Source organism: Oncorhynchus mykiss, chromosome 11 (genome assembly GCF_057628025.1).
Source record: "Oncorhynchus mykiss isolate SJ-2025 chromosome 11, ASM5762802v1, whole genome shotgun sequence".
Taxonomy (NCBI): domain Eukaryota; kingdom Metazoa; phylum Chordata; class Actinopteri; order Salmoniformes; family Salmonidae; genus Oncorhynchus; species Oncorhynchus mykiss.
The window spans coordinates 87,352,385-87,380,091 of NC_143032.1; the positions used below are offsets into that span (position 1 = coordinate 87,352,385).

Sequence of the window (27,707 nt, forward strand, 5' to 3'; positions counted from 1 at the left end):
AGCTGGTCAGTGGTACTATAGCTGGTCAGTGGTACTATAGCTGGTCAGTGGTACTATAGCTGGTCAGTGGTCAGTGGTACTATAGCTGGTCAGTGGTAATATAGCTGGTCAGTGGTACTATAGCTGGTCAGTGGTACTATAGCTGGTCAGTGGTACTATAGCTGGTCAATGGTACTATAGCTGGTCAGTGGTACTATAGCTGGTCAGTGGTACTATAGCTGGTCAGTGGTAATATAGCTGGTCAGTGGTCAGTGGTAATATAGCTGGTCTGTGGTACTATAGCTGGTCAGTGGTACTATAGCTGGTCAGTGGTACTATAGCTGGTCAGTGGTACTATAGCTGGTCAGTGGTAATATAGCTGGTCAGTGGTACTATAGCTGGTCAGTGGTACTATAGCTGGTCAGTGGTACTATAGCTGGTCAGTGGTCAGTGGTAATATAGCTGGTCAGTGGTAATATAGCTGGTCAGTGGTAATATAGCTGGTCAGTGGTACTATAGCTGGTCAGTGGTAATATAGCTGGTCAGTGGTACTATAGCTGGTCAGTGGTAATATAGCTGGTCAGTGGTACTATAGCTGGTCAGTGGTACTATAGCTGGTCAGTGGTACTATAGCTGGTCAATGGTACTATAGCTGGTCAGTGGTACTATAGCTGGTCAGTGGTACTATAGCTGGTCAGTGGTAATATAGCTGGTCAGTGGTCAGTGGTAATATAGCTGGTCTGTGGTACTATAGCTGGTCAGTGGTACTATAGCTGGTCAGTGGTAATATAGCTGGTCAGTGGTACTATAGCTGGTCAGTGGTACTATAGCTGGTCAGTGGTACTATAGCTGGTCAGTGGTCAGTGGTAATATAGCTGGTCAGTGGTACTATAGCTGGTCAGTGGTAATATAGCTGGTCAGTGGTAATATAGCTGGTCAGTGGTACTATAGCTGGTCAGTGGTAATATAGCTGGTCAGTGGTAATATAGCTGGTCAGTGGTACTATAGCTGGTCAGTGGTAATATAGCTGGTCAGTGGTAATATAGCTGGTCAGTGGTCAGTGGTAATATAGCTGGTCAGTGGTAATATAGCTGGTCAGTGGTACTTGGTCAGTGGTCAGTGGTAATATAGCTGGTCAGTGGTAATATAGCTGGTCAGTGGTAATATAGCTGGTCAGTGGTACTATAGCTGTTCAGTGGTACTATAGCTGGTCAGTGGTACTATAGCTGGTCTGTGGTACTATAGCTGGTCAGTGGTACTATAGCTGGTCAGTGGTACTATAGCTGGTCAGTGGTAATATAGCTGGTCTGTGGTACTATAGCTGGTCAGTGGTACTATAGCTGGTCAGTGGTACTATAGCTGGTCAGTGGTACTATAGCTGGTCAGTGGTAATATAGCTGGTCTGTGGTAATATAGCTGGTCAGTGGTAATATAGCTGGTCAGTGGTACTATAGCTGGTCAGTGGTAATATAGCTGGTCAGTGGTACTATAGCTGGTCAGTGGTACTATAGCTGGTCAGTGGTACTATAGCTGGTCAGTGGTACTATAGCTGGTCAGTGGTACTATAGCTGGTCAGTGGTCAGTGGTAATATAGCTGGTCAGTGGTACTATAGCTGGTCAGTGGTAATATAGCTGGTCAGTGGTAATATAGCTAGTCAGTGGTACTATAGCTGGTCAGTGGTAATATAGCTGGTCAGTGGTACTATAGCTGGTCAGTGGTAATATAGCTGGTCAGTGGTAATATAGCTGGTCAGTGGTCAGTGGTAATATAGCTGGTCAGTGGTAATATAGCTGGTCAGTGGTCAGTGGCAATATAGCTGGTCAGTGGTACTATAGCTGGTCAGTGGTACTATAGCTGGTCAGTGGTAATATAGCTGGTCAGTGGTACTATAGCTGGTCAGTGGTACTATAGCTGGTCAGTGGTACTATAGCTGGTCAGTGGTCAGTGGTAATATAGATGGTCAGTGGTACTATAGCTGGTCAGTGGTACTATAGCTGGTCAGTTGTACTATAGCTGGTCAGTGGTACTATAGCTGGTCAGTGGTAATATAGCTGGTCAGTGGTACTATAGCTGGTCAGTGGTACTATAGCTGGTCAGTGGTACTATAGCTGGTCAGTGGTAATATAGCTGGTCAGTGGTACTATAGCTGGTCAGTGGTAATATAGCTGGTCAGTGGTACTATAGCTGGTCAGTGGTAATTTAGCTGGTCAGTGGTACTATAGCTGGTCAGTGGTAATATAGCTGGTCAGTGGTACTATAGCTGGTCAGTGGTACTATAGCTGGTCAGTGGTCAGTGGTAATATAGCTGGTTAGTGGTACTATAGCTGGTCAGTGGTACTATAGCTGGTCAGTGGTACTATAGCTGGTCAGTGGTACTATAGCTGGTCAGTGGTCAGTGGTACTATAGCTGGTCAGTGGTACTATAGCTGGTCAGTGGTACTATAGCTGGTCAGTGGTACTATAGCTGGTCAGTGGTACTATAGCTGGTCAGTGGTACTATAGCTGGTCAGTGGTACTATAGCTGGTCAGTGGTACTATAGCTGGTCAGTGGTACTATAGCTGGTCAGTGGTAATATAGCTGGTCAGTGGTACTATAGCTGGTCAGTGGTACTATAGCTGGTCAGTGGTCAGTGGTACTATAGCTGGTCAGTGGTACTATAGCTGGTCAGTGGTAATATAGCTGGTCAGTGGTACTATAGCTGGTCAGTGGTACTTTAGCTGGTCAGTGGTACTATAGCTGGTCAATGGTACTATAGCTGGTCAGTGGTACTATAGCTGGTCAGTGGTACTATAGCTGGTCAGTGGTAATATAGCTGGTCAGTGGTAATATAGCTGGTCAGTGGTACTATAGCTGGTCAGTGGTACTATAGCTGGTCAGTGGTACTATAGCTGGTCAGTGGTAATTTAGCTGGTCAGTGGTCAGTGGTACTATAGCTGGTCAGTGGTACTATAGCTGGTCAGTGGTACTATAGCTGGTCAGTGGTAATTTAGCTGGTCAGTGGTACTATAGCTGGTCAGTGGTACTATAGCTGGTCAGTGGTACTATAGCTGGTCAGTGGTAATTTAGCTGGTCAGTGGTAATTTAGCTGGTCAGTGGTAATTTAGCTAATCAGTCATGCTTTAGCCAGGCTGGACTATAGAATGAGTAAAAATACTGAAAAACATCCAATATATATTGGTTGAGCAGAAACAAACTTTCGCTGAGCCTTTTCTGTCTGGAGTGAAGCTTGGAATTCAATTTTCCCTAAATGGCACAAATTGTACGACTACAATCTGTTCTTGTGGAATTTTCCCAAAGGGAAACAATAGCCTCAGGCAGAACAGTTGAAATGGCATCAGCAACTCAAGGTAGCACTACGGTGGAGGTGGAGGGAGAGAGAACTTCAGTTCAAACAGGACATCAGATAAGACAGGAGAGTTTCACCAGGCAGGACAGAGTGAACCTAGGCCCCTGGCACATAGACTGTTGCAGCATAGATACTGGAGGCTGAGACAGGCAGGATGTAACCCCACCCTCCACACCACTAGAGGGATTTCAACAGACCACCAACTTACTACCCTGAGACCAGGCTGAGTACAGCCCCCACACCACTAGAGGGATATCAACAGACCACCAACTTACTACCCTGAGACCAGGCTGAGTACAGCCCCCACACCACTAGAGGGATATCAACAGACCACCAACTTACTACCCTGAGACCAGGCTGAGTACAGCCCCCACACCACTAGAGGGATATCAACAGACCACCAACTTACTACCCTGAGACCAGGCTGAGTACAGCCCCCACACCACTAGAGGGATATCAACAGACCACCAACTTACTACCCTGAGACCAGGCTGAGTACAGCCCCCACACCACTAGAGGGATATCAACAGACCACCAACTTACTACCCTGAGACCAGGCTGAGTACAGCCCCACACCACTAGAGGGATATCAACAGACCACCAACTTACTACCCTGAGACCAGGCTGAGTACAGCCCCACACCACTAGAGGGATATCAACAGACCACCAACTTACTACCCTGAGACCAGGCTGAGTACAGCCCCCACACCACTAGAGGGATATCAACAGACCACCAACTTACTACCCTGAGACCAGGCTGAGTACAGCCCCTACACCACTAGAGGGATATCAACAGACCACCAACTTACTACCCTGAGACCAGGCTGAGTACAGCCCCACACCACTAGAGGGATATCAACAGACCACCAACTTACTACCCTGAGACCAGGCTGAGTACAGCCCCACACCACTAGAGGGATATCAACAGACCACCAACTTACTACCCTGAGACCAGGCTGAGTACAGCCCCACACCACTAGAGGGATATCAACAGACCACCAACTTACTACCCTGAGACAAGGCTGAGTACAGCACCACACCACTAGAGAGATATCAACAGACCACCAACTTACTACCCTGAGACCAGGCTGAGTACAGCCCCCACACCACTAGAGGGATATCAACAGACCACCAACTTACTACCCTGAGACCAGGCTGAGTAGCCCCACACCACTAGAGGGATATCAACAGACCACCAACTTACTACCCTGAGACCAGGCTGAGTACAGCCCCACACCACTAGAGGGATATCAACAGACCACCAACTTACTACCCTGAGACCAGGCTGAGTACAGCCCCACACCACTAGAGGGATATCAACAGACCACCAACTTACTACCCTGAGACCAGGCTGAGTACAGCCCCCACACCACTAGAGGGATATCAACAGACCACCAACTTACTACCCTGAGACCAGGCTGAGTACAGCCCCACACCACTAGAGGGATATCAACAGACCACCAACTTACTACCCTGAGACCAGGCTGAGTACAGCCCCCACACCACTAGAGGAATATCAACAGACCACCAACTTACTACCCTGAGACCAGGCTGAGTACAGCCCCCACACCACTAGAGGGATATCAACAGACCACCAACTTACTACCCTGAGACCAGGCTGAGTACAGCCCCACACCACTAGAGGGATATCAACAGACCACCAACTTACTACCCTGAGACCAGGCTGAGTACTGCCCCACACCACTAGAGGGATATCAACAGACCACCAACTTACTACCCTGAGACCAGGCTGAGTACAGCCCCACACCACTAGAGGGATATCAACAGACCACCAACTTACTACCCTGAGACCAGGCTGAGTACAGCCCCACACCACTAGAGGGATATCAACAGACCACCAGCTTACTACCCTGAGACCAGGCTGAGTACAGCCCCCACACCACTAGAGGGATATCAACAGACCACCAATTTACTACCCTGAGACCAGGCTGAGTACAGCCCCCACACCACTAGAGGGATATCAACAGACCACCAACTTACTACCCTGAGACCAGGCTGAGTACAGCCCCCACACCACTAGAGGGATATCAACAGACCACCAACTTACTACCCTGAGACCAGGCTGAGTACAGCCCCCACACCACTAGAGGGATATCAACAGACCACCAACTTACTACCCTGAGACCAGGCTGAGTACAGCCCCCACACCACTAGAGGGATATCAACAGACCACCAAGTTACTACCCTGAGACCAGGCTGAGTACAGCCCCCACACCACTAGAGGGATATCAACAGACCACCAACTTACTACCCTGAGACCAGGCTGAGTACAGCCCCCGCACCACTAGTGGGATATCAACAGACCACCAACTTACTACCCTGAGACCAGGCTGAGTACAGCCCCCACACCACTAGAGGGATATCAACAGACCACCAACTTACTACCCTGAGACCAGGCTGAGTACAGCCCCCACACCACTAGAGGGATATCAACAGACCACCAACTTACTACCCTGAGACCAGGCTGAGTACAGCCCCCACACCACTAGAGGGATATCAACAGACCACATAACTTTAGTGATTTGATTTGCCTTCCTGAACATTTCTGCTCTCCCAAACCCAAAACTAGAGCTCTTTAAAGAGCCAACGCCCAACTTCCCATCTCCCCTGATCATCCTGTGTTTTATGTTCATAATGAATCAAACACATGCCAATCAAACTCTTTACAGGACTGGATGTATTTGTAAACAGTGTCTATATTATGTTTATATGACTTCTTTATATATCTAGTGGATAAGATGTACCAATAACGTGTTGTTTTTGTGATTCAGTTCACTAGAATATGAGTATCAGGGAAACCATCTGAAACAGACCTTTCTTTGACAAACGAAGCCACAGAGTTAATAATGAAGAGCTCATTTCCATTGTGTGTCTGCGTTACATTTGAGATATTACACAGCTGCAGAAATATAGTGTTTAAAAACGTATTAACAGATTACTGTGAATTAATATAATGATTATTCATATTTATTACCTGTTATTTCCTGTTTTAATGCTAATGTTTTGAAATTGTACTTGATTACTATTTCACTAACAATTATCAATAATTCTGAACATTAATTCAGTCACCTCTGGTCAAGTAAAAGTTGTTTCCTAGTTATTAATACATTCATTGTCAAATTCATCAATCAGGTACTGCAATTCTCAATTATTCCATAAGGTTGCAGCACAATCACAAATAACATCTTCTGACGTTTCCTTGAGATTGACCTGTGGCTGTGCTATCTAGTGGAAATCAAATTTCAGACGCTTGCTACTGACAATCGAGTGCTGATTAGGCTTGGGCGGTATACCGCACACCGGAGTATTTGGAAAAAGCCACTGGAGGGTTTTTAACCGTCAATACCGTTGAAACTATTTATTTAGACGTTTTTTTTATACATTTGAATATTTATCTGTCACGTTATTATGAAGCTCACTGTAGTCCCCAGTCACATGCCATGTGGTGTTGGTTTACAAGCACAGTAGTCCCCAGTCACATGCCATGTGGTGTTGGTTTACAAGCACAGTAGTCCCCAGTCACATGCCATGTGGTGTTGGTTTACAAGCACAGTAGTCCCCAGTCACATGTCATGTGGTGTTGGTTTACAAGCACAGTAGTCCCCAGTCACATGCCATGTGGTGTTGGTTTACAAGCACAGTAGTCCCCAGTCACATGTCATGTGGTGTTGGTTTACAAGCACAGTAGTCCCCAGTCACATGTCATGTGGTGTTGGTTTACAAGCACAGTAGTCCCCAGTCACATGCCATGTGGTGTTGGTTTACAAGCACAGTAGTCCCCCGTCACATGCCATGTGGTGTTGGTTTACAAGCACAGTAGTCCCCAGTCACATGTCATGTGGTGTTGGTTTACAAGCACAGTAGTCCCCAGTCACATGCCATGTGGTGTTGGTTTACAAGCACAGTAGTCCCCAGTCACATGCCATGTGGTGTTGGTTTACAAGCACAGTAGTCCCCAGTCACATGTCATGTGGTGTTTGTTTACAAGCACAGTAGTCCCCAGTCACATGTCATGTGGTGTTGGTTTACAAGCACAGTAGTCCCCAGTCACATGTCATGTGGTGTTTGTTTACAAGCACACAACAAGGAGAGACTAGGGCCTTGAGTCACTCACTGTTGTACAGCAGGTGATCTAGTTACAGTAGGGAATTCACATCTAAATGTTTGCATGCTCTTATAACTATTAAGTTACCTGTCTAAAATGGGCCAAATGCTCTACAGTTGTGCATTTGGTTTACTAATTTATTAGCTAGTTATCTATCTAGCTAAGTGGTTAGCTTCTTCCAACATCAAGCATTTGCTTGGTAACTGCAGAGAATCCCCTCCTGGATCAAGAGCCTTGCTGGCCAATATTTGTTTTGTCCATGCAGAAAGCTGTGAGTTGCATTTTTTAGATACTTGTACACTTGTATGGTTTAGGTCAGAAACTGTACAAACGGTTCGCAAATACGCTCGTTAGCATGTAGTTAGCATTCTCTATGGGAATTTATATATACAGGTGTCTTTTATACAGGTAACGAGTTCAAACAGGTGCAGTTAATACAGGTAATGAGTGGAGAACAGGAGGGCTTAAAGAAAAACTAACAGGTCTGTGAGAGCCGGAATTCTTACTGGTTGGTAGGTGATCAAATACTTATGTCTTGCAATAGAATGCAAATTAATTACTGAAAAATCATACAATGTGATTTTCTGTATTTTTTTAGATTCCGTCTCTCACAGTTGAAGTGTACCTATGATAAAAATCACAGACCCCTACATGCTTTGTAAGTAGGAAAACCTGCAAAATCGGCAGGTTATCAAATACTTGTTCTCCCCACTGTACTTGTTAACATTGCTAACCTTCAGATTAGAGTATCAGTGGGGTTTGAAAACAGAGCCCCTTGTTCAGTACCGGTAGAATATCTCGGTATGTCACAAGGTCGGTATGATGATCTGGATACCGCCCAAGCCTAGTTCTGATCTCATTTCCATATTTCACTAGATATATCAATAACATTTAAATGGCATGCCATTGCCCGAAAAATCAAAAGACAAAAAAAATGAAAAAGCAATCTTGACGCATGCAAGATTCACCCTCTTGAAGAAAGTCACGAGTCAAGGAAGTAAATCCTCTACGCCACAATATTATCTCTGCATTCATGTGCAGGCGACTCATATTATTGACACTTTCATTGGGCATGGTTAGCCGTTCTGCCTGGTTAGCCGTTCTGCTTTCTCACGCAAGTAGCCAACTCAACAAGTCCCGCCGCAAGCTCATGACGCCAGCGGCAGCGGGTACTCTGCCTTCTGGCACAAGTGAAGTAGATTTATGACCGCAAGGGTTGCATGATGTGATTTCTTGTGTCTTCTCTTCTTTCCTACTCTGAGGCTGTTCGCTCGCTCTGGCATATGATATATAGAGATGCTTCAAAATGCACACTTTTTTAAAATTCCTGGGTTAACTATACTATATAATATACTATAGCACATTTTCTTTTTCTCCCAGAAGCAACACAGGCCTAATATGGAATATACAGTGCATTCGGAAAGTATTCAGACCCCTTGACTTTTTCCACATTTTGTTACGTTACAGCCTTATTCTAAAATTGATTAGTGAAAAAAACGATTTAATCAATCTACATACAACCACAATGAAAACGTTTTTTTTGCAATTTTTGCAAATGTATAAAAAAAAACGTAAATATTAAATTTCCAAGTATTCAGACCCTTTACTCCATACTTTGTTGAAGCATCTTTGGCAGTTTCTCCCATTCTTCTCTGCATAACCTCTCAAGCTCTGTCAGGTTGGATGAGGAGCGCCACTGCACAGCTATTTTCAGGTCTCTCAAGAGATGTTCGACCGGGTTCAAGTCTGGGCTCTGGCTGGGCCACTCAAGGACATTCAGAGACTTGTTCCGAAGCCACTCCTGCGTTGTATTGGCTGTGTACTTAGGGTCGTTGTCCCGTTGAAAGGTGAACCTTTGCCCCGTCGGAGTTCCTGAGCGCTCTGGAGCAGGTTTTCATCAAGGATCTCTTTGTACTTTGCTCCGTTCATCTTTCCCTCGATCCTGACTAGTCTCCCAGTCCCTGGCGGCTGAAAAACATCCCCACAGCATGATGCTGCCACCACCATGCTTCACCGTAGGGATGGTGCCAGGTTTCCTCCAGACGTGACACTTGGCATTCAGGCCAAAGAGTTCAATCTTGGTTTCATCAGACCAGAGAATCTTGTTTCTCATCATCTGAGAGTCCTAGGTGCCTTTTGGCAAACTCCAAGCAGGCTGTCATGTGCCTTTTACTGAGGAGTGGCTTCCGTCTGGCCGCTCTACCATAAAGGCCTGATTGGTGGAGTGCTGCAGAGATGGTTGTCCTTCTGGAAGGTTCTCCCATCACCACAGAGGAACTGTGGAGCTCTGTCAGCGAGACCATCAGGTTATTGTTCACCTCCCTGACCAAGGCCCTTCTACCCTGATTGCTCAGTTTGGCTGGGTGGCCAGCTCTAGGAAGGGTCTTGGTGGTTCCAAACTTCATCAATTTAAGAATGATGGAGGCCACTGGGTTCTTGGGGACCTTCAATGCTGCAGACATTTTTTTATCTGTACCTTGACACAATCCTGTCTCAGAGCTCTACAGACAATTCCTTCGACCTCGTGGCATGGTTTTTGCTTTACATACACTGTCAACTGTGGGACCTTATAAAGACAGGTGTTCCTTTCAAATCATGTTAAATCAATTGAATTTACCACAGATGGACTCCAATCAAGTTGTAGAAACATCTCAAGGATGATCAATGGAAACAGGATGCACCTGAGCTCAATTTCAAGACTCATGGGAAAGGGTCTGAATACTTATGTAAATAAGGTATTTGCATTTTTATATTTTTTTTAAAGGAGCAAAATGTCTAAACTGTTTTCCGGGCAGTGATATAGCTGGTCAGTGGTAATATAGCTGGTCTGTGGTAATATAGCTGGTCTGTGGTAATATAGCTGGTCTGTGGTAATATAGCTAGCTGGTCAGTGGTAATATAGCTGGTCTGTGGTAATATTGCTGGTCGGGAGGCTTGGTTAGAGGCCTGGTGAGGGGTCGGGGGGCTTGGTGAGGGGTCGGGAGGCTTGATTCGGGGCTTGGTGAGGGGTCAGGTGTCTTAGTTAGGGGTCGAGAGGCTTGATTTGGGGCTTGGTTAGGGGTCTGGAGGCTTGGTTAGGGGTCTGGTGAGGGGTCGGGAGGCTTGGTTAGGGGCTTGGTTAGGGGTCTGAAGGCTTGGTTAAGGGCTTGGTGAGGGGACTGGAGGCTTGGTTAGGGGCTTGGTGAGGGGTCTGGAGGCTTGGTTAGGGGCTTGGTGAGGGGTCTGGAGGCTTGGTTAGGGGCTTGGTGAGTGGTCGGGAGGCTTGGTTAGCGGTCTGGAGGCTTGGCTAAGGGCTTGGTGAGGGGTCTGGAGGCTTGGTAAGGGGTCTGGAGGCTTGGTTAGTTGTCTGGAGGCTTGGCTAGGGGCTTGGTGAGGGGTCAGGAGGCTTGGTTAGAGTCCTGGTGATGGGTCAGGAGTCTTGGCTAGGGGCTTGGTTAGGGGTCTGGAGGCTTGGCTAGGGGCATGGTGCGGTGTTTGGAGGCTTGGTGAGGGACTTGGCTAGGGGCTTGGTGAGGGGTCTGGAGGCTTGGTTAGGGGCTTGGTGAGGGGTCGGGGGGCTTGGTGAGGGGTCGGGAGGCTTGGCTAGGGCTCGGGTCACTGGCTAAAGGCTGTTTCCTCTAATAGGAAGATCGCTGTCATCTAAGGTATTAGCTGTCTAATCTTAGCTGTAACCCCCCCTCCCCTGGGCTGTGGGTTGGGGATGCCATGCACATAGGTTATAGTACAGTGTTACTGCTTCAGCTGCTACCTGCATGCTGTCTGTCTGTGGGAGAGGAGAGAGGTAGAATGAGACTTGCAGGTAGGAGCTCAGTGTTCCGTTAGAAACATAACATTTGATTGTGTTGTTTTGATGGTTGACTGAATTTGTCATGTTTGTTAGTAGTATCTAACTTTGTAAGTACATATCTAACTCTTTCAAGAGTGCAAAGGCAGTTAACCAGCTAGCACATAATGTTTATATGTTAAATAAATTACTAAACTTCATTTTTAAGCCCACGTTTTATCATAATTATTTATTAAAAAAGATCTGTCATCTGTATCTTGCAGAGGGGGCACACTGACTTGACCCTGGCAAAGAGTACCCCGCCTATTCTCCTTACCCAGCGAGCACAACTTTCTGGGAACCATATGTTTCTTAGATCTTGGTGAGAGTGTGGTCGTCCTATGGTTATTCTACATACAGCCTTCCCACAGCGTACTGGGAACCAAATGTTTCTTAGATCTTGGTGAGAGTGTGGTCGTCCTATGGTTATTCTGCATACAACCTTCCCACAACTTTCTGGGCACGGTGCAGGATAGTTGCTTGTCTTTGAAACATTCTCAGCACATTTAGGGAACTCATTACGTTAACAGAACGTTTCCTAAAATTTCAATCATGGTTGCATTTAATAAAACATTTGGTAATGTTTTCGGAACGTTCTCCAATTGATTTGACATTGGGAATGTTCTCAAATAGTTCAGAGAACGTTAAGAAACAACGTTATTCTGTTGGGAATTTCAGTACTTGCAGCATGTCGTTTCCTACAGGTTTCCTCATGGTTCTATTTAAAGTCATGTTCTCAAATTGTTCAGAGAACGTTAAGAAAACTTTAACATTCTAAGAATGTTATTTAAAAACATTTTATATTCCGTTCTCCGTATCAACAAAACTCTCTCTATCCACCTTCTTCTCTAATTGGCCACACTTGATCTTAATGAGCGCTGGTTTCCTTTGAAATGTGATGTGTTTTAGTAGACTAAAATGAACAGCCTTGTATGAGATATAAAAACATGGCATGCTAGCTCCATCCTAGTGGCTCAGTGGACTGATTCCATGGATAAAGAACACACCGTTACAGGTTTGAATCTCACTGATGCCGTGACACAGTAAACAAAGTGTGTTTGCGTGATCAATGCTTCAGGAAATGAATTTCCATGTGCCCTATCTGTGCTTTGAGTTAAAGGAAGTTATTGAAAAAACTCCAAATAATTTCAATCTCGGGGTGTAAATCGAAACCTCCCAGGAAAACTGTCTAGGAACCAGAGTAAAACATTCTGGGAACCACTCTGTAACCTTAAAATAAACGTTCCCAGACCGGGCCAAATGTTCCCTTCTGTTCTCAGAATGTTTAAAAAAACACTGGCTTCATTCCCACAACCAAGAGAGTACCACAGTATGAGTTGTAATACCCATAAAACCTAGCGGTCAAACAGAGAAACGGTTCCAATAGTTTTTCCACCATACATGTTAGAAACACCTGAAATAAGGGCTGTGTTTCATGCAGGCTTATCCTGGCGTGATGTTTTCATAATCATGTAAATCTCTGTAGGACAAGGGGACTTTTATCAATATATTTGCCCTTATTTACCCCCCAAAATGAAATTCTAGTGTGACTATCATAAAGAACACAAATGCCATGATGCTCTGGACAAGACTGCCGAATCAAGGCAAAGGTAAGAAACTCTGGATTAACTATAAGGAATAAACTGGCTATGTTTTTTATAATGTTTATTCTGTGAACTGTCTTGTATAAGTTTGAAATTGACACTACCTGTTAGCAACGGTGTCAGCTCGAGATGACGTGCAGGAGCTGGCAGGGATTTGAAGTTTTGCATGTCGTCTACTTTGATGCTGATTTGCATTCTCGAATTTGAGAGTAAATAGAGCTGAATATATTGTTCAAAGTCACCTTGTCCGAGAGATATTTACATGGTAATTAAAACATCACGCCATGGTAAGCCTACTCGAAACACAGCCCTTATTTTACGTTTTTCTCCCCATGGGGAAAAATGTATGGTGGAAAAACAAATGGAACCATTTCCCTGTTTAACCGCTAGGTCTTATGGGTATTATGACATCTCCACTGTGGAGCTCTATGTTAAACCAAAAACATATTTTACCACGACTTCCAAGGAACCAAATGTGCTAGCTGGGTAGTTTTACGCATTCCCTCGAATGTTCCCCTAGTCCAGTCAATATGACTCGTTCTAGAACATAGCATAGTGCAACTGAAAGCTCCTTCATCTTTCAAATAGTATAATTAGCTCTGAAATGTGACCTGCCATGCTGGTATATTTAACCAGGACTCTTCGTTTGAGTCTATTTTGAAGTGGAAGTAAATTTGGGCCGAGGCTACATGCATGCCGCAGGTTTAAATATTGGCAAACATTTATTCAGCTACAGTTGAATACTTTGCTCTATTTACCTTATAAATTATGCAATAGTGTTGAAACTGTTTGCTTAAACAATGTCTATAAATGTCACTGATCAGCTAAAGTGGTCTAGTTCACCGATGTTGTTATGGCTACATACGGTTAAACGTTTTAGTGGCAAGCCACTTGAAAATGGCCTCTTTATTATGACTCGGTCAGCCCTATGTTGTTTTGCTGCAAAATGACAGTTACCTAAAACCTCTGACTGCCATGTTAGCTTTCCCCCATACTAACTGATATAATAATGAACATCTGGCGCCCTTTTTAAGCCCTTCTACTCAGATTAACCAGTCAGGTGACTCGGTATACAGGTTTGTCTTCTGATGTTGACAACCTACTTGGTTGTATTAGGATTTCAATTGAAAAATAGTTTATTTAAGAAAATGTATGTGCATGTGAGTGGCAGCAGCCTATTTTAAGGTTCTCCTCCCTCCTCTACAGGTGTGTATACCAACAACCCATGGAGCAGGAAACCTTGGAAACCTTGGAGATTATTGGTCAGTCGTGTGTGTGTGTGTGTGTGGTGGTATAATGTTTTGGGGAGCATCTCTCTGTCAGTAGCTCCTCTCTCCCTTTCCTTTCACCCTCTCTGCTGCTTTACAGTTTATATAGCTTTATGATGAAAATGGTTTTGTTACAGTCTAATGATATGGAAATGCTTGAGTTGAAAGTACTGGTCATTTTCCTCAGTCACTGGTCATTTTCCTCAGTCACTGGTCATTTTCCTCAGTCACTGGTCATTTTCCTCAGTCACGGGTCATTTTCCACAGTCACGGGTCATTTTCCACAGTCACGGGCAGTCACGGGTCATTTTCCACAGTCACGGGTCATTTTCCACAGTCACGGGTCATTTTCCACAGTCACGGGCAGTCACGGGTCATTTTCCACAGTCACGGGTCATTTTCCACAGTCACGGGCAGTCACGGGTCATTTTCCACAGTCACAGCTCATTTTCCTCGTGGGGTGTACAAAGAGGACCTTTGTACACCCCACGAAGGAGTGATTTGTGATTGGTCCTTATCTCTGGGCGCTAAAAGCCAGGTTGAGTTCTTGTCCTGTCTGTTTAGGCTCTAAAGATCTAACCCTGCCTATCTGAGACACATCGGCTGTGAAAACCTGATTATCAGGTACAGGTTAAAGGTCATTTGTACATGTAGGTAGGGGTGAAATGACTATACATAGATAATAAACAGTAGTACAGGTTAAAGGTGATTTGTATATGTAGGTAGGGGTGAATTGACTATGCATAGATAATAAACAGTAGTACAGGTTAAAGGTGATTTGTACATGTAGGTAGGGGTGAAATGACTATACATAGATAATAAACAGTAGTACAGGTTAAAGGTCATTTGTATATGTAGGTAGGGGTGAAATGACTATGCATAGATAATAAACAGCGAACAGCAACAGTGTAAAAACAAAGGGGGGGGGGGGTTAATGTAATAGTCCGGTGGCCATTTGATTAATTGTTCAGCAGTCTTCTGGCTTGGGGGTGGAAGCTGTTCAGGAGCCTTCTGGTCCTAGACTTGACTCCCCGGCTTTCTGTGTGGTAGCAGAGAGAACAGTCTATGGCTTTGGGGAGTGGAGTCTTTGGCAATATTTCGGGTCTTCTTCTGACACCACTGCTCTCTGCCATCCAGACGATGTCTTTGGGCTGTGTGCCTCTGTAGCTCTTTGCGGTCGAGGGCAGTAGATTTGTCATACCAAGTGATGATGCAGCTGTAGAACTTGCCCTTGAAGAGGCGCTGTGTGGTGTTTATGGACCAGGTCCTTAGTGCTTAGATGTGTGTCATGTAGGTGTGATTGTCAGAGCGAAATGCCTCAATGTGCTTTCCATCACACAAGATTAGAGACAGTAATCTGACAGGACCAGGGTTGTTAGGATTAGAGACAGTAGTCTGACAGGACCAGGGTTGTTAGGATTAGAGACAGTAATCAGACAGGACCAGGGTTGTTAGGATTGGAGACAGTAATCCGACAGGACCAGGGTTGTTAGGATTAGAAACAATAGACTGACAGGACCAGGGTTGTTAGGATTAGAGACAGTAGTCTGACAGGGTTGTTAAGATTAGAGACAGTAGTCTGACAGGACCAGGGTTGTTAGGATTAGAGACAGTAGTCTGACAGGGTTGTTAAGATTAGAGACAGTAATCTGACAGGACCAGGGTTGTTAGGATTAGAGACAGTAATCTGACAGGACCAGGGTTGTTAGGATTAGAGACAGTAGTCTGACAGGACCAGGGTTGTTAGGATTAGGGACAGTAGTCTGACAGGACCAGGGTTGTTAGGATTAGAGACAGTAGTCTGACAGGACCAGGGCTGTTAGGATTAGAGACAGTAGTCTGACAGGACCAGGGTTGTTAGGATTTGTGTTTGTATTAGCTGCTTCCTTGTTGATAGTGCTGTTTTCCCAAATCAAGTCAAATTTTAATGGTCACATACACATGTTTAGCAGATGTTATTGCGGGTGTCGCGACATGCTTGTGTTCCTAGCTCCAACAGTACAGTAGTATCTAACTAAATGTTCCTAGCTCCAACAGTGCAGTAATATCTAACTAAATGCTTGTGTTCCCAGCTCCAACAGTACAGTGGTATCTAACTAAATGCTTGTGTTTCTAGCTCCAACAGTGCAGTAATATCTAACTAAATGCTTGTGTTCCCAGCTCCAACAGTACAGTAGTATCTAACTAAATGCTTGTGTTCCTGGCTCCAACAGTACAGTAGTATCTAACTAAATGCTTGTGTTTCTAGCTCCAACAGTGCAGTAGTATCTAACTAAATGCTTGTGTTCCTGGCTCCAACAGTACAGTAGTATCTAACTAAATGTTCCTAGCTCCAACAGTGCAGTAATATCTAACTAAATGCTTGTGTTCCTAGCTCCAACAGTGTAGTAATATCTAACTATATGCTTGTGTTCCTAGCTCCAACAGTAATATCAAACTAAATGCTTGTGTTCCTAGCTCCAACAGTACAGTAATATCTAACTAAATGCTTGTGTTCCCAGCTCCAACAGTAATATCTAACTAAATGCTTGTGTTCCCAGCTCCAACAGTACAGTAGTATCTAACTAAATGCTTGTGTTCCCAGCTCCAACAGTACAGTAGTATCTAACTAAATGCTTGTGTTCCCAGCTCCAACAGTACAGTAGTATCTAACTAAATGCTTGTGTTCCCAGCTCCAACAGTGCAGTAGTATCTAACTAAATGCTTGTGTTTCTAGCTCCAACAGTGCAGTAGTATCTAACAATACACAACAATACACACAAATCTAAAAATAATAGAATGGTATTATGAAATATATACATTTTAGATCGAGCAATGTCGGAGTAGCATTGTCTAAAATACAGTAGAATAGAATATAGTATATACATATGAAATGAGTATAGAAGTTTTCATATATTTTGATACATTGAATGTTAATATTGTGAAACTATGTTATACATTTTACCTCCTATTTCAGGAAGTGATGTCACTGACTACTGCCCCTATATATAGGACCTTCCACCCCCACCTGTGATGTGGATGCCTGATGAAGACCTAGGGGTGGAAACGTTGTTGTAAATAAATATCACCTGGGTGCATGAGCAGCAGTGTTTTCAATTTCTGTTTGTATACAACTCCAGCACCTGGATGTGCGTATGTTCTTCAGCTTTTGTAAAGCAGTATTTTAACATTATTTAAACATTATTAAAAGTTACTAGTGTTCAATTATTGAATTGGCCAGTGATTCCAAGTCTATGGTATATAAGGCAGCAGATAGTGATGGCTATTTAACAGTCTGATGGCCTTGAGATAGAAGCCCTGCGGTTGTGGGCGGTGCATTTGCCGTACCAGGCGGTGATACAGCCCATCAGGAATTCCAGGACCCAGTTGAACAGGGCTGGGTTCAGACCCAGGGCGTTCCAATTCTTCCCAAAGGTGTTTTGATGGGGTTGAGGTCAGGGCTCTGTGCAGGCCTGTCAAGTTCTTCCACACTGATCTCAACAAACCATTTCTGTATGAATCTCCCTTTTTGCACAGGGGCATTGTCATGTTGAAACAGGAAAGGGCCTTCCCCAAACTGATGCCACGAAGTTGGAGCACAGAGTCGTCTAGAATGCGATTGTATACTGTAGTGTTGAGATTTCCCTTCACTGGAACTAAGGGGCCCAAACCGACAAAACAGTCCCAGACCATTATTCCTCCTCCACCAAACTTTGCTTGTCTATGGAGATTGCATGGCTGCGTGCTCGATGGTATACACCTGTCAGCAATGGGTGTGACTGAAATAGCTGAATCCACTAATTTGAAGTGGTGTCCACATACTTCAAATCAAATTGTATTTGTCACATGCAGATGTTAATGCGAGTGTAGCGAAATGCTTGTGCTTCTAGTTCCGACAATGCAGTAATAACCAACAAGTAATCTAACTAACAATTCCAAAACTACTGTCTTGTACACAGTGTAAGGGGATAAAGAATATGTACATAAGGATATATGAATGAGTGATGGTACAGAGCAGCATAGGCAAGATACAGTAGATGGTATCGAGTACAGTATATACATATGAGATGAGTATGTAAACAAAGTGGCATAGTTAAAGTGGCTAGTGATACATGTATTACATAAGGATACAGTCGATGGTATAGAGTACAGTATATACGTATGCATATGAGATGAATAATGTAGGGTAAGTAACATTATATAAGGTAGCATTGTTTAAAGTGGCTAGTGATATATTTACATAATTTCCCATCAATTCCCATTATTAAAGTGGCTGGAGTTGAGTCAGTGTCAGTGTGTTGGCAGCAGCCACTCAATGTTAGTGGTGGCTGTTTAACAGTCTGATGGCCTTGAGATAGAAGCTGTTTTTCAGTCTCTCGGTCCCAGCTTTGATGCACCTGTACTGACCTCGCCTTCTGGATGATAGCGGGGTGAACAGGCAGTGGCTCGGGTGGTTGTTGTCCTTGATGATCTTTATGGCCTTCCTGTGACATCGGGTGGTGTAGGTGTCCTGGAGGGCAGGTAGTTTGCCCCCGGTGATGCGTTGTGCAGACCTCACTACCCTCTGGAGAGCCTTACGGTTGAGGGCGGAGCAGTTGCCGTACCAGGCGGTGATACAGCCCGCCAGGATGCTCTCGATTGTGCATCTGTAGAAGTTTGTGAGTGCTTTTGGTGACAAGACAAATTTCTTCAGCCTCCTGAGGTTGAAGAGGCGCTGCTGCGCCTTCTTCACAATGCTGTCTGTGTGAGTGGACCAATTCAGTTTGTCTGTGATGTGTATGCCGAGGAACTTAAAACTTGCTACCCTCTCCACTACTGTTCCATCGATGTGGATAGGGGGGTGTTCCCTCTGCTGTTTCCTGAAGTCCACAATCATCTCCTTAGTTTTGTTGACGTTGAGTGTGAGGTTATTTTCCTGACACCACACTCCGAGGGCCCTCACCTCCTCCCTGTAGGCCGTCTCGTCGTTGTTGGTAATCAAGCCTACCACTGTTGTGTTGTCCGCAAACTTGATGATTGAGTTGGTGGCCACGCAGTCGTGGGTGAACAGGGAGTACAGGAGAGGGCTCAGAACGCACCCTTGTGGAGCCCCAGTGTTGAGGATCAGCGGGGAGGAGATGTTGTTGCCTACCCTCACCACCTGGGGGCGGCCCGTCAGGAAGTCCAGTACCCAGTTGCACAGGGCGGGGTCGAGACCCAGGGTCTCGAGCTTGATGACGAGCTTGGAGGGTACTATGGTGTTGAATGCTGAGCTGTAGTCAATGAACAGCATTCTCACATAGGTATTCCTCTTGTCCAGATGGGTTAGGGCAGTGTGCAGTGTGGTTGAGATTGCATCGTCTGTGGACCTATTTGGGCGGTAAGCAAATTGGAGTGGGTCTAGGGTGTCAGGTAGGGTGGAGGTGATATGGTCCTTGACTAGTCTCTCAAAGCACTTCATGATGACGGAAGTGAGTGCTACGGGGCGGTAGTCGTTTAGCTCAGTTACCTTAGCTTTCTTGGGAACAGGAACAATGGTGGCCCTCTTGAAGCATGTGGGAACAGCAGACTGGTATAGGGATTGATTGAATATGTCCGTAAACACACCGGCCAGCTGGTCTGCGCATGCTCTGAGGGCGCGGCTGGGGATGCCGTCTGGGCCTGCAGCCTTGCGAGGGTTAACACGTTTAAATGTCTTACTCACCTCGGCTGCAGTGAAGGAGAGACCGCATGTTTTCGTTGCAGGCCGTGTCAGTGGCACTGTATTGTCCTCAAAGCGGGCAAAAAAGTTATTTAGTCTGCCTGGGAGCAGGACATCCTGGTCCGTGACTACTTTTGTAGTGTATGTTGTGATAATTGCGTTTGTTTTCTCTATAACCCATTGTTTAATACGCCACCGTGTTATACAGTAAGGCCTTGACAACAAAAAGACAACAGTCACACAGTGGAGGAATAAATTCAACCACACACAGTGTCTGTCTGGGGGAAGTCCACACATAGTCTCTGTCTGTCTGGGGGAAGTCCACACATAGTCTCTGTCTGTCTGGGGGAAGTCCACACACAGTGTCTGTCTGGGGGAAGTCCACACATAGTCTCTGTCTGTCTGGGGGAAGTCCACACATAGTCTCTGTCTGTCTGGGGGGAAGTCCACACATAGTCTCTGTCTGTCTGGGGGAAGTCCACACATAGTCTCTGTCTGTCTGGGGGAAGTCCACACGTAGTCTCTGTCTGTCTGGGGGAAGTCCACACATAGTCTCTGTCTGTCTGGGGGAAGTCCACACATAGTCTCTGTCTGTCTGGGGGAAGTCCACACATAGTCTCTGTCTGTCTGGGGGAAATCCACACACAGTCTCTGTCTGGGGGAAGTCCACACACAGTCTCTGTCTGTCTGGGGGAAGTCCACACACAGTCTCTGTCTGTCTGGGGGAAGTCCACACATAGTCTCTGTCTGGGGGAAGTCCACACATAGTCTCTGTCTGTCTGGGGGAAGTCCACACATTGTCTGGGGGAAGTCCACACATTGTCTGGGGGAAGTCCACACATTGTCTGGGGGAAGTCCACACATTGTCTGGGGGAAGTCCACACATTGTCTGGGGGAAGTCCACACACAGTCTCTGTCTGTCTGGGGGAAGTCCACACACAGTCTATGTCTGTCTGGGGGAAGTCCACACATAGTCTCTGTCTGTCTGGGGGAAGTCCACATAGTCTCTGTCTGGGGGAAGTCCACATAGTCTCTGTCTGGGGGAAGTCCACATAGTCTCTGTCTGGGGGAAGTCCACACAGTCTCTGTCTGTCTGGGGGAAGTCCACACATAGTCTCTGTCTGTCTGGGGGAAGTCCACACATAGTCTCTGTCTGTCTGGGGGAAGTCCACACATAGTCTCTGTCTGTCTGGGGAAGTCCACACATAGTCTCTGTCTGTCTGGGGGAAGTCCACACATAGTTTCTGTCTGTCTGGGGGAAGTCCACACATAGTTTCTGTCTGTCTGGGGGAAGTCCACACACAGTGTCTGTCTGGGGGAAGTCCACACATAGTCTCTGTCTGTCTGGGGGAAGTCCACACATAGTCTCTGTCTGTCTGGGGGAAGTCCACACATAGTCTCTGTCTGGGGGAAGTCCACAAAGCAAATATTGCACATAACCTGCTGCATGGTCAAGTTAACATTAACAGTTTACTGAACAACTATTGATTTAGAACCACAGAGTTAAATCAAGTCAGCACAAAGACAACAGGATCACTGCCTCCGCTATTCCAGCATCATTTCAACATCAAATCAAGGCTATATTTGCTTAGTTTTATACACTGAAAACAGACTTAAAGATACTAAAAACAATTTAGTCCAATCAATGTTGCTAAATATCAGGTGGTACTGATTTATGTGTGTGTGTGTGTGTGCGCTTGCATGTGTGCACAAGTTAAACAAGGATTTTTTTGCCTCACCCTACTGCTAGACTAGTTGAACACAAATGCCATCCTCTCTTTCATGTTGTTAATGGTCTATCACTCTGTCGTCATACAGTACATGTTTAGTTTTTATTTTCATTTATTCATTTATTTTCATCGGCTACCTAGCTAAAACGCTTGCTAGCATAACTTCCTGGCATGGGCAACAATGACCCAGCTAAGTTAGCTAGCTTGTTAACGTGAGTCTACTAGGCAAGGTCCCATTCTTCTCTGCAGATCCTCTCAAGCTCTGTCAGGTTTTATGGGGAGCGTCGCTGCACAGCTATTTTCAGATCTCTTCAGAGATGTTCGACCGGGTTCAAGTCCAGGCTCTGGCTGGGCCACTCAAGGACATTCAGAGACTTGATCCGAAGCCACTCCTGTGTTGTCTTGGCTGTGTGCTTAGGGTCGTTGTCCTGTTGGAAGGTTGAACTTTTGCCCCACTCTGAGGTCCTGAGCGTTTTGGAGAAGGTTTTCATCAAGGATCTCTCTGTCCTTTGCTTCATTCATCTTTCCCTCGATCTTGTCTAGTCTCCCAGTCCCTGCTTCTGAAAAACATCCCCACAGCATGATGCTGCCACCACCATGCTTCACCGTAGGGATGGTGCCAGGTTTATTCCTGACGTGACGCTTGGCATTCAGGCCAAACAGTTCAATCTTGCTTTCATCAATCTTGTTTCTCATGGTCTGAGTCTTTAGGTGCCTTTTGGCAAACTCCAAGAAGGCTGTCATCTGCGTTTTACTGAGGAGTGGCTTCTGTCTGGCCACTCTACCATAAAGGGCCTGATTGGTGGAGTGCTGCAGAGATGGTTGTCCTTCTGGAAGGTTCTCTCATCTCCACATTGGGTTATTGTTCACCTCCCTGACCAAGGCCCTTCTCACCCAATTGTTCAGTTTGGCTGAGCAGCCAGCTCTAGGAAGAATCTTGGTGGTTCCAAATTGTTTTGGTTCCTTTTCCCAGATCTGTGCCTCGACACAATCCTGTCTCGGAGCTCTACGGACAATTTCTTCGACCTCATGGCTTGGTTTTTGCCTGACATGTACTGTCAACTGTGGAACCTTATATAGACAGGTGTGTGCCTTTCCAAATCATGGCCAATCAATTGAATTTACCACAGGTGGACTCCAAGTTGTAGAAACATCTCAAGGATGATTTATTTGATTACATTTAACCTTTATTTAACTAGTCGGTTAAGAACAAATTCTTATGTACAATGACGCCCTACCCTAACCTGGACGATGGAAACAGGATGCACCTGAGCTCAATTTGGAGTCTCATAGCAAAGGGTCTGAATACTTATTTAAATAATTTTTATTTATAACAGTTGTTGTTTGGCCTAACTGCCTTGCTCAGAACCACAGGTTTTCACCTTATTGGCTGGGGGATTCGATTCAGAAACCCTTTGTGTCACGCCCTGATCTGTTTCACCTGTCTTTGTGATTGTCTCCACCCATCTCCATGTGTCTCGCCTTGTGCCCTTAAACTTTTGTTACTGACCTAATGTCCAGTGTTCTTTAGGAATGTCCAGTGTTCTTTAGGAATGTCCGGTGTTCTTTGGGAATGTCCGGTGTTCTTTGGGAATGTCCGGTGTTCTTTGGGAATGTCCAGTGTTCTTTGGGAATGTCCAGTGTTCTTTGGGAATGTCCGGTGTTCTTTGGGAATGTCCGGTGTTCTTTGGGAATGTCCGGTGTTCTTTGGGAATGTCCGGTGTTCTTTGGGAATGTCCGGTGTTCTTTGGGAATGTCCAGTGTTCTTTGGGAATGTCCGGTGTTCTTTGGGAATGTCCAGTGTTCTTTGGGAATGTCCAGTGTTCTTTGGGAATGTCCAGTGTTCTTTGGGAATGTCCGGTGTTCTTTGGGAATGTCCAGTAGTCCAGTGTTCTGTTAGCATGTGTTCTGTTCTGATTGTTGTGTTGTGCTTGCTATAGTTGTAATGAGGAGGATGTTGAACTGAGACAGGCATGGTGGAGAGGAGGGTTGAGAGTGGAGAGTGAGGGTGAAGAGATGGTGGAGAGGAGGGTGAATGTTAGCAGGCTGAAGTGACGAGGCTCCGCCGGGCAGGGCAGGGCCAGGAAATACCAGGCCAGTGTGACAGAAAAGGGGCCTCTGTTTGGAAGTGTGTGTTGCTGTACGTGTGTCTACTTCAGAGCAGTCTAAGTATTATACATGTTAGAATCAACTTTGGCAGTGATTACAGCTGTGAGTCTTTCTGGGTAAGTTTCTCAGAGCTTTTCACACCTGGATTGTACAATATTTGCCAATTATTATTTTCAAAGTTCTTCATGCTCTGTCAAATTGGTTGTTGATCATTGCTAGACAACCATTTTCAAGTCTGGCCATATATTTTCAAGCTGATTTAAGTCAAAACTGTAACTCAGCCACTCAGAAACATTCACTGTTTCTGAAGCAACTTCAGTGTAGATCTGGCCTTGTGTTTTAGGTTATTGTTCTGCTGAAAGGTTAATTAATCTCCTAATGTCTGGTGGAAAGCAGACTGAGCCAGGTTTAGCTCTATTCTGTTTCTTTTACATCCTGAAAAACTCCCCAGTCTTTAACTATTACAAGCATACCCATAACATGATGCAGCCACCACTATGCTTGAAAATATGGAGAGTGGTACTCAGTGATGTGTTGTATTGGATTTGCCCGAAATATAACACTTTGTATTCAGGACATAGAGTAAATTGCTTTGCCACATTTTTTGCAGTTTTACTTTAGTGCCTTGTTGCAAACACATGTTTTGGAATATTTTTATTCTGTACAGGCTTCCTTCTTTTCACTGTCATTTAGGTTAGCATTGTGGAGTAACTATAATGTTGTTGATCCATCCTCAGTTTTCTCCTGACACAGCCATTAAACTCTGTAACTGTTTTAAAGTCAACATTGGCTTCATGGTGAAATCCCTGAGCAGTTTCCTTCCCCTCTGGCAAATGAGTTGTATTTTTGTAGTGACTGGGTGTATTGATACACTGAGTTAGGAAGGACACCTGTATCTTTGTAGTGACTGGGTGTATTGATACACCATCCTACGTGTGATTGATAACTTCACCATGCTCAAAGGGATATTCAATGTCTGCTTGTTTTTTACCCATCTACCAATAGGTGCCCTTCTTTGCGAGGTTATTGAAAACCTCCCTGGTCTTTGTGTTTGAATATGTGTGGGGTACAGAGACGAGGTAGCCATTCGAAAATCATGCTCAACATTATTATTGCACACAGAATCCATGCAACTTATTATGTGACTTGTTAAGCACATTATTACTCCTGAACTGATTTAGACTTTTAGACAAAACAAAGGGGTTGAATACTTATTGACTGAAGACATTTCGGCTTTTCATTTTTTATTAATTTGTTAAAATTTTTGAAAAACGTAATTCCACTTTGACATTATCGGGGTATTGTGTGTGACAAAATGTGTAAATTGTCAAACGCTTGTGAATACTTTCTGACGGCTCTGTGACTGTAAATGTGTATTAAAGTAGTCAAAGGTTTAATATTTGGTTCCTTATTCCTAGCAAGCATTGACCACATCAAGCTCGTGACTCGACCAACTTGTTGGATGCATTTGCTGTTTGTTTTGGTTGTGTTTCAGATGATTTTGTGCCCAATAGAAATGAATGATAAATAATGTATTGTCCCATTTTGGAGTAAATAAGAATAGAATATGTTTCTAAACACTTCTACATTAATGTGGATGTTACCGTGGTAACGGATAATCCTGAATGAATCGGGAATAATGATGAGTGAGAAAGTTAGATGCACAAATATCATGAATTTAGAAAATGAATTTTCTCCAATACATTTGGGAATGCCCAGTGTTGTACAAAAAGTACTGTAATTTTCTAAACGGAATGGATGAAGATCCCATTCAAACGAAAGCTGATTATCTGCACTTTAACCTCATAGTCATTGTATAATTTAAAATCCAAATTGCCGGAGTATAGAGCCACAACAACACAACATGTGTCACTGTCCCAGTTCTGTCCCAGCTCACTGTGTATATGTGTAGAGGTGGTTTGTCTCAGTTGAACATTAGCCTGTGGAAACAGAGTGTATATGTGTAGAGGTGGGTTGTCTCAGTTGAACATTAGCCTGTGGAAACAGAGTGTATATGTATAGAGGTGGTTTGTCTCAGTTGAACATTAGCCTGTGGAAACAGAGTGTATATGTGTAGAGGTGGTTTGTCTCAGTTGAACATTAGCCTGTGGAAACAGAGTGTATATGTGTAGAGGTGGTTGGTCTCAGTTGAACATTAGCCTGTGGAAACAGAGTGTATATGTATAGAGGTGGTTTGTCTCAGTTGAACATTAGCCTGTGGAAACAGAGTGTATATGTGTAGAGGTGGTTTGTCTCAGTTGAACATTAGCCTGTGGAAACAGAGTGTATATGTATAGAGGTGGTTTGTCTCAGTTGAACATTAGCCTGTGGAAACAGAGTGTATATGTATAGAGGTGGTTTGTCTCAGTTGAACATTAGCCTGTGGAAACAGAGTGTATATGTGTAGAGGTGGTTGGTCTCAGTTGAACATTAGCCTGTGGAAACAGAGTGTATATGTGTAGAGGTGGTTTGTCTCAGTTGAACATTAGCCTGTGGAAACAGAGTGTATATGTGTAGAGGTGGTTTGTCTCAGTTGAACATTAGCCTGTGGAAACAGTGTATATATGTGTAGAGGTGGTTTGTCTCAGTTGAACATTAGCCTGTGGAAAGATAAAGATGTCTGTCATAGTCTCTCTGTAATATCTTGTTGTTGCTTTGAAACACTGCTTTTGTTTTCTCCCTTATATCTGACTAGTGTTTATCAGTATCAGCTGAATAGGCGTGTAACAGTGAACAGGGTCTCTGTGTGTTTGTAGTGTCCTGTAGCACAAGGGTCATTTCTCTAACAGGGTCTGTGTCCGTAGTGTCCTGTAGCACAAGGGTCATTTCTCTAACAGTACCGTACCCTAACGTCACCGTGTCACGCTGCGTATCTCTCCCAGACATCAGGCTGTGTTTTCTCTAAGGCAGATAAAGTTGTTGTCTGAGGAAAGAGCAGAGCATGAAAGAAAGAGAGAGTGAGAAATATGGCACAGAGAGTGAGAGAAATAACAGAGAGTGAGAGAAATAACAGAGAGAGTGAGAGAAATAACAGAGAGAGTGAGAGAAAGAACAGAGAGAGTGAGAGCGAGCACAGAGAGAGTGAGAGCGAGCACAGAGAGAGTGAGAGCACAGAGATATTTGACTGACTTTTTCCCCTCTCTCTGAGTCTAAAAATTGCCTTGTACCGAGGAGGTTAGGTTAACAGCTTTGTGTCTGTCTGTAACATGAGTCTGCTGTTATAGCTACTGTTTACTTTTCCTCTGTCATCATGACTTTATCATCCCGGCTAAACACTTCCTGTCTGACAAACTCTGCAGCAAATAGTCCCAAATGGCACCCTATTCCCTATATAGTGCACTACTTTAGACTAGGGCCCTGTTCCCTATATAGTGCACAACCTTTTTTAAATGTATTTTTTACTGTTATTTAGTCAGGGAAACCCATTGAGACCAGTGAATAAAACAGAGTCTCTAACAAAGAAAACAAGTACAGTTAACTACTGTTCCCTGAAGGAGGGAACAAGGTATAATATACTATGGGGAGTCAACGACCAATCATGTTAAACCTGAAAACTGATATCACGCCCAACAGGAAATTGGATGCGGAGCCCGCCCTCGGAAGACCCACCTTCCTGGCTACAATACCAAGGCATTCGCATTGATTTCCTCAATTCAGTACCGCTCTTCAGCGAGTCCAAATCCCACTGCACCAAAATATGTTATACCACGTTCCCTCCTTCAGGGAACAGTCGGAATATTCAGAACTGTACGTTCCCTTTTGGTAGGTCACTCAGTATAACACACTATGGGGTAGGGGTTGACCGATTAATCGGAATGGCAGATTTTCCCCTTGTCAGCTCGGGGGATACAATCTTGCAACCTTACAGATAACTAGTCCAAAACTCTAACCAACTGCCTCTCGTTGCACTCCACAAGGAGACTGCCTGTTACGCGAATTCAGTAAGCCAAGGTAAGTTGCTGGCTAGCATTAAGCTTATCTTATAAAAAACAATCAATCATAATCACTAGTTGATAATCACATGGTTGATGATATTACTAGATATTATCTAGCGTGTCCTG

The 27,707-nt window shown here is 44.7% G+C and overlaps 1 protein-coding gene across 3 annotated transcripts in view; it reads left to right on the top strand.

The window, feature by feature from the left end:
• Positions 1 to 27,707, top strand: part of kank1a (KN motif and ankyrin repeat domains 1a) — a 175,300-nt gene that overhangs the window by 44,232 nt on the left and 103,361 nt on the right. Inside the window, exons 1-2 of one of the 3 annotated variants that reach the window (XM_090191291.1) lie at positions 11,173 to 11,252; positions 14,087 to 14,142. The exons of 1 other annotated variant lie outside the window; for it this stretch is intronic. In XM_090191291.1, the coding sequence (XP_090047417.1) occupies positions 14,106 to 14,142 (37 nt within the window). In that variant the 5' untranslated portion in view covers positions 11,173 to 11,252; positions 14,087 to 14,105. Of the gene's footprint in view, positions 1 to 11,172; positions 11,253 to 14,086; positions 14,143 to 27,707 lie in introns of those variants that run through there. One more of the 3 variants, XM_036936602.2, reaches the window with a different exon arrangement.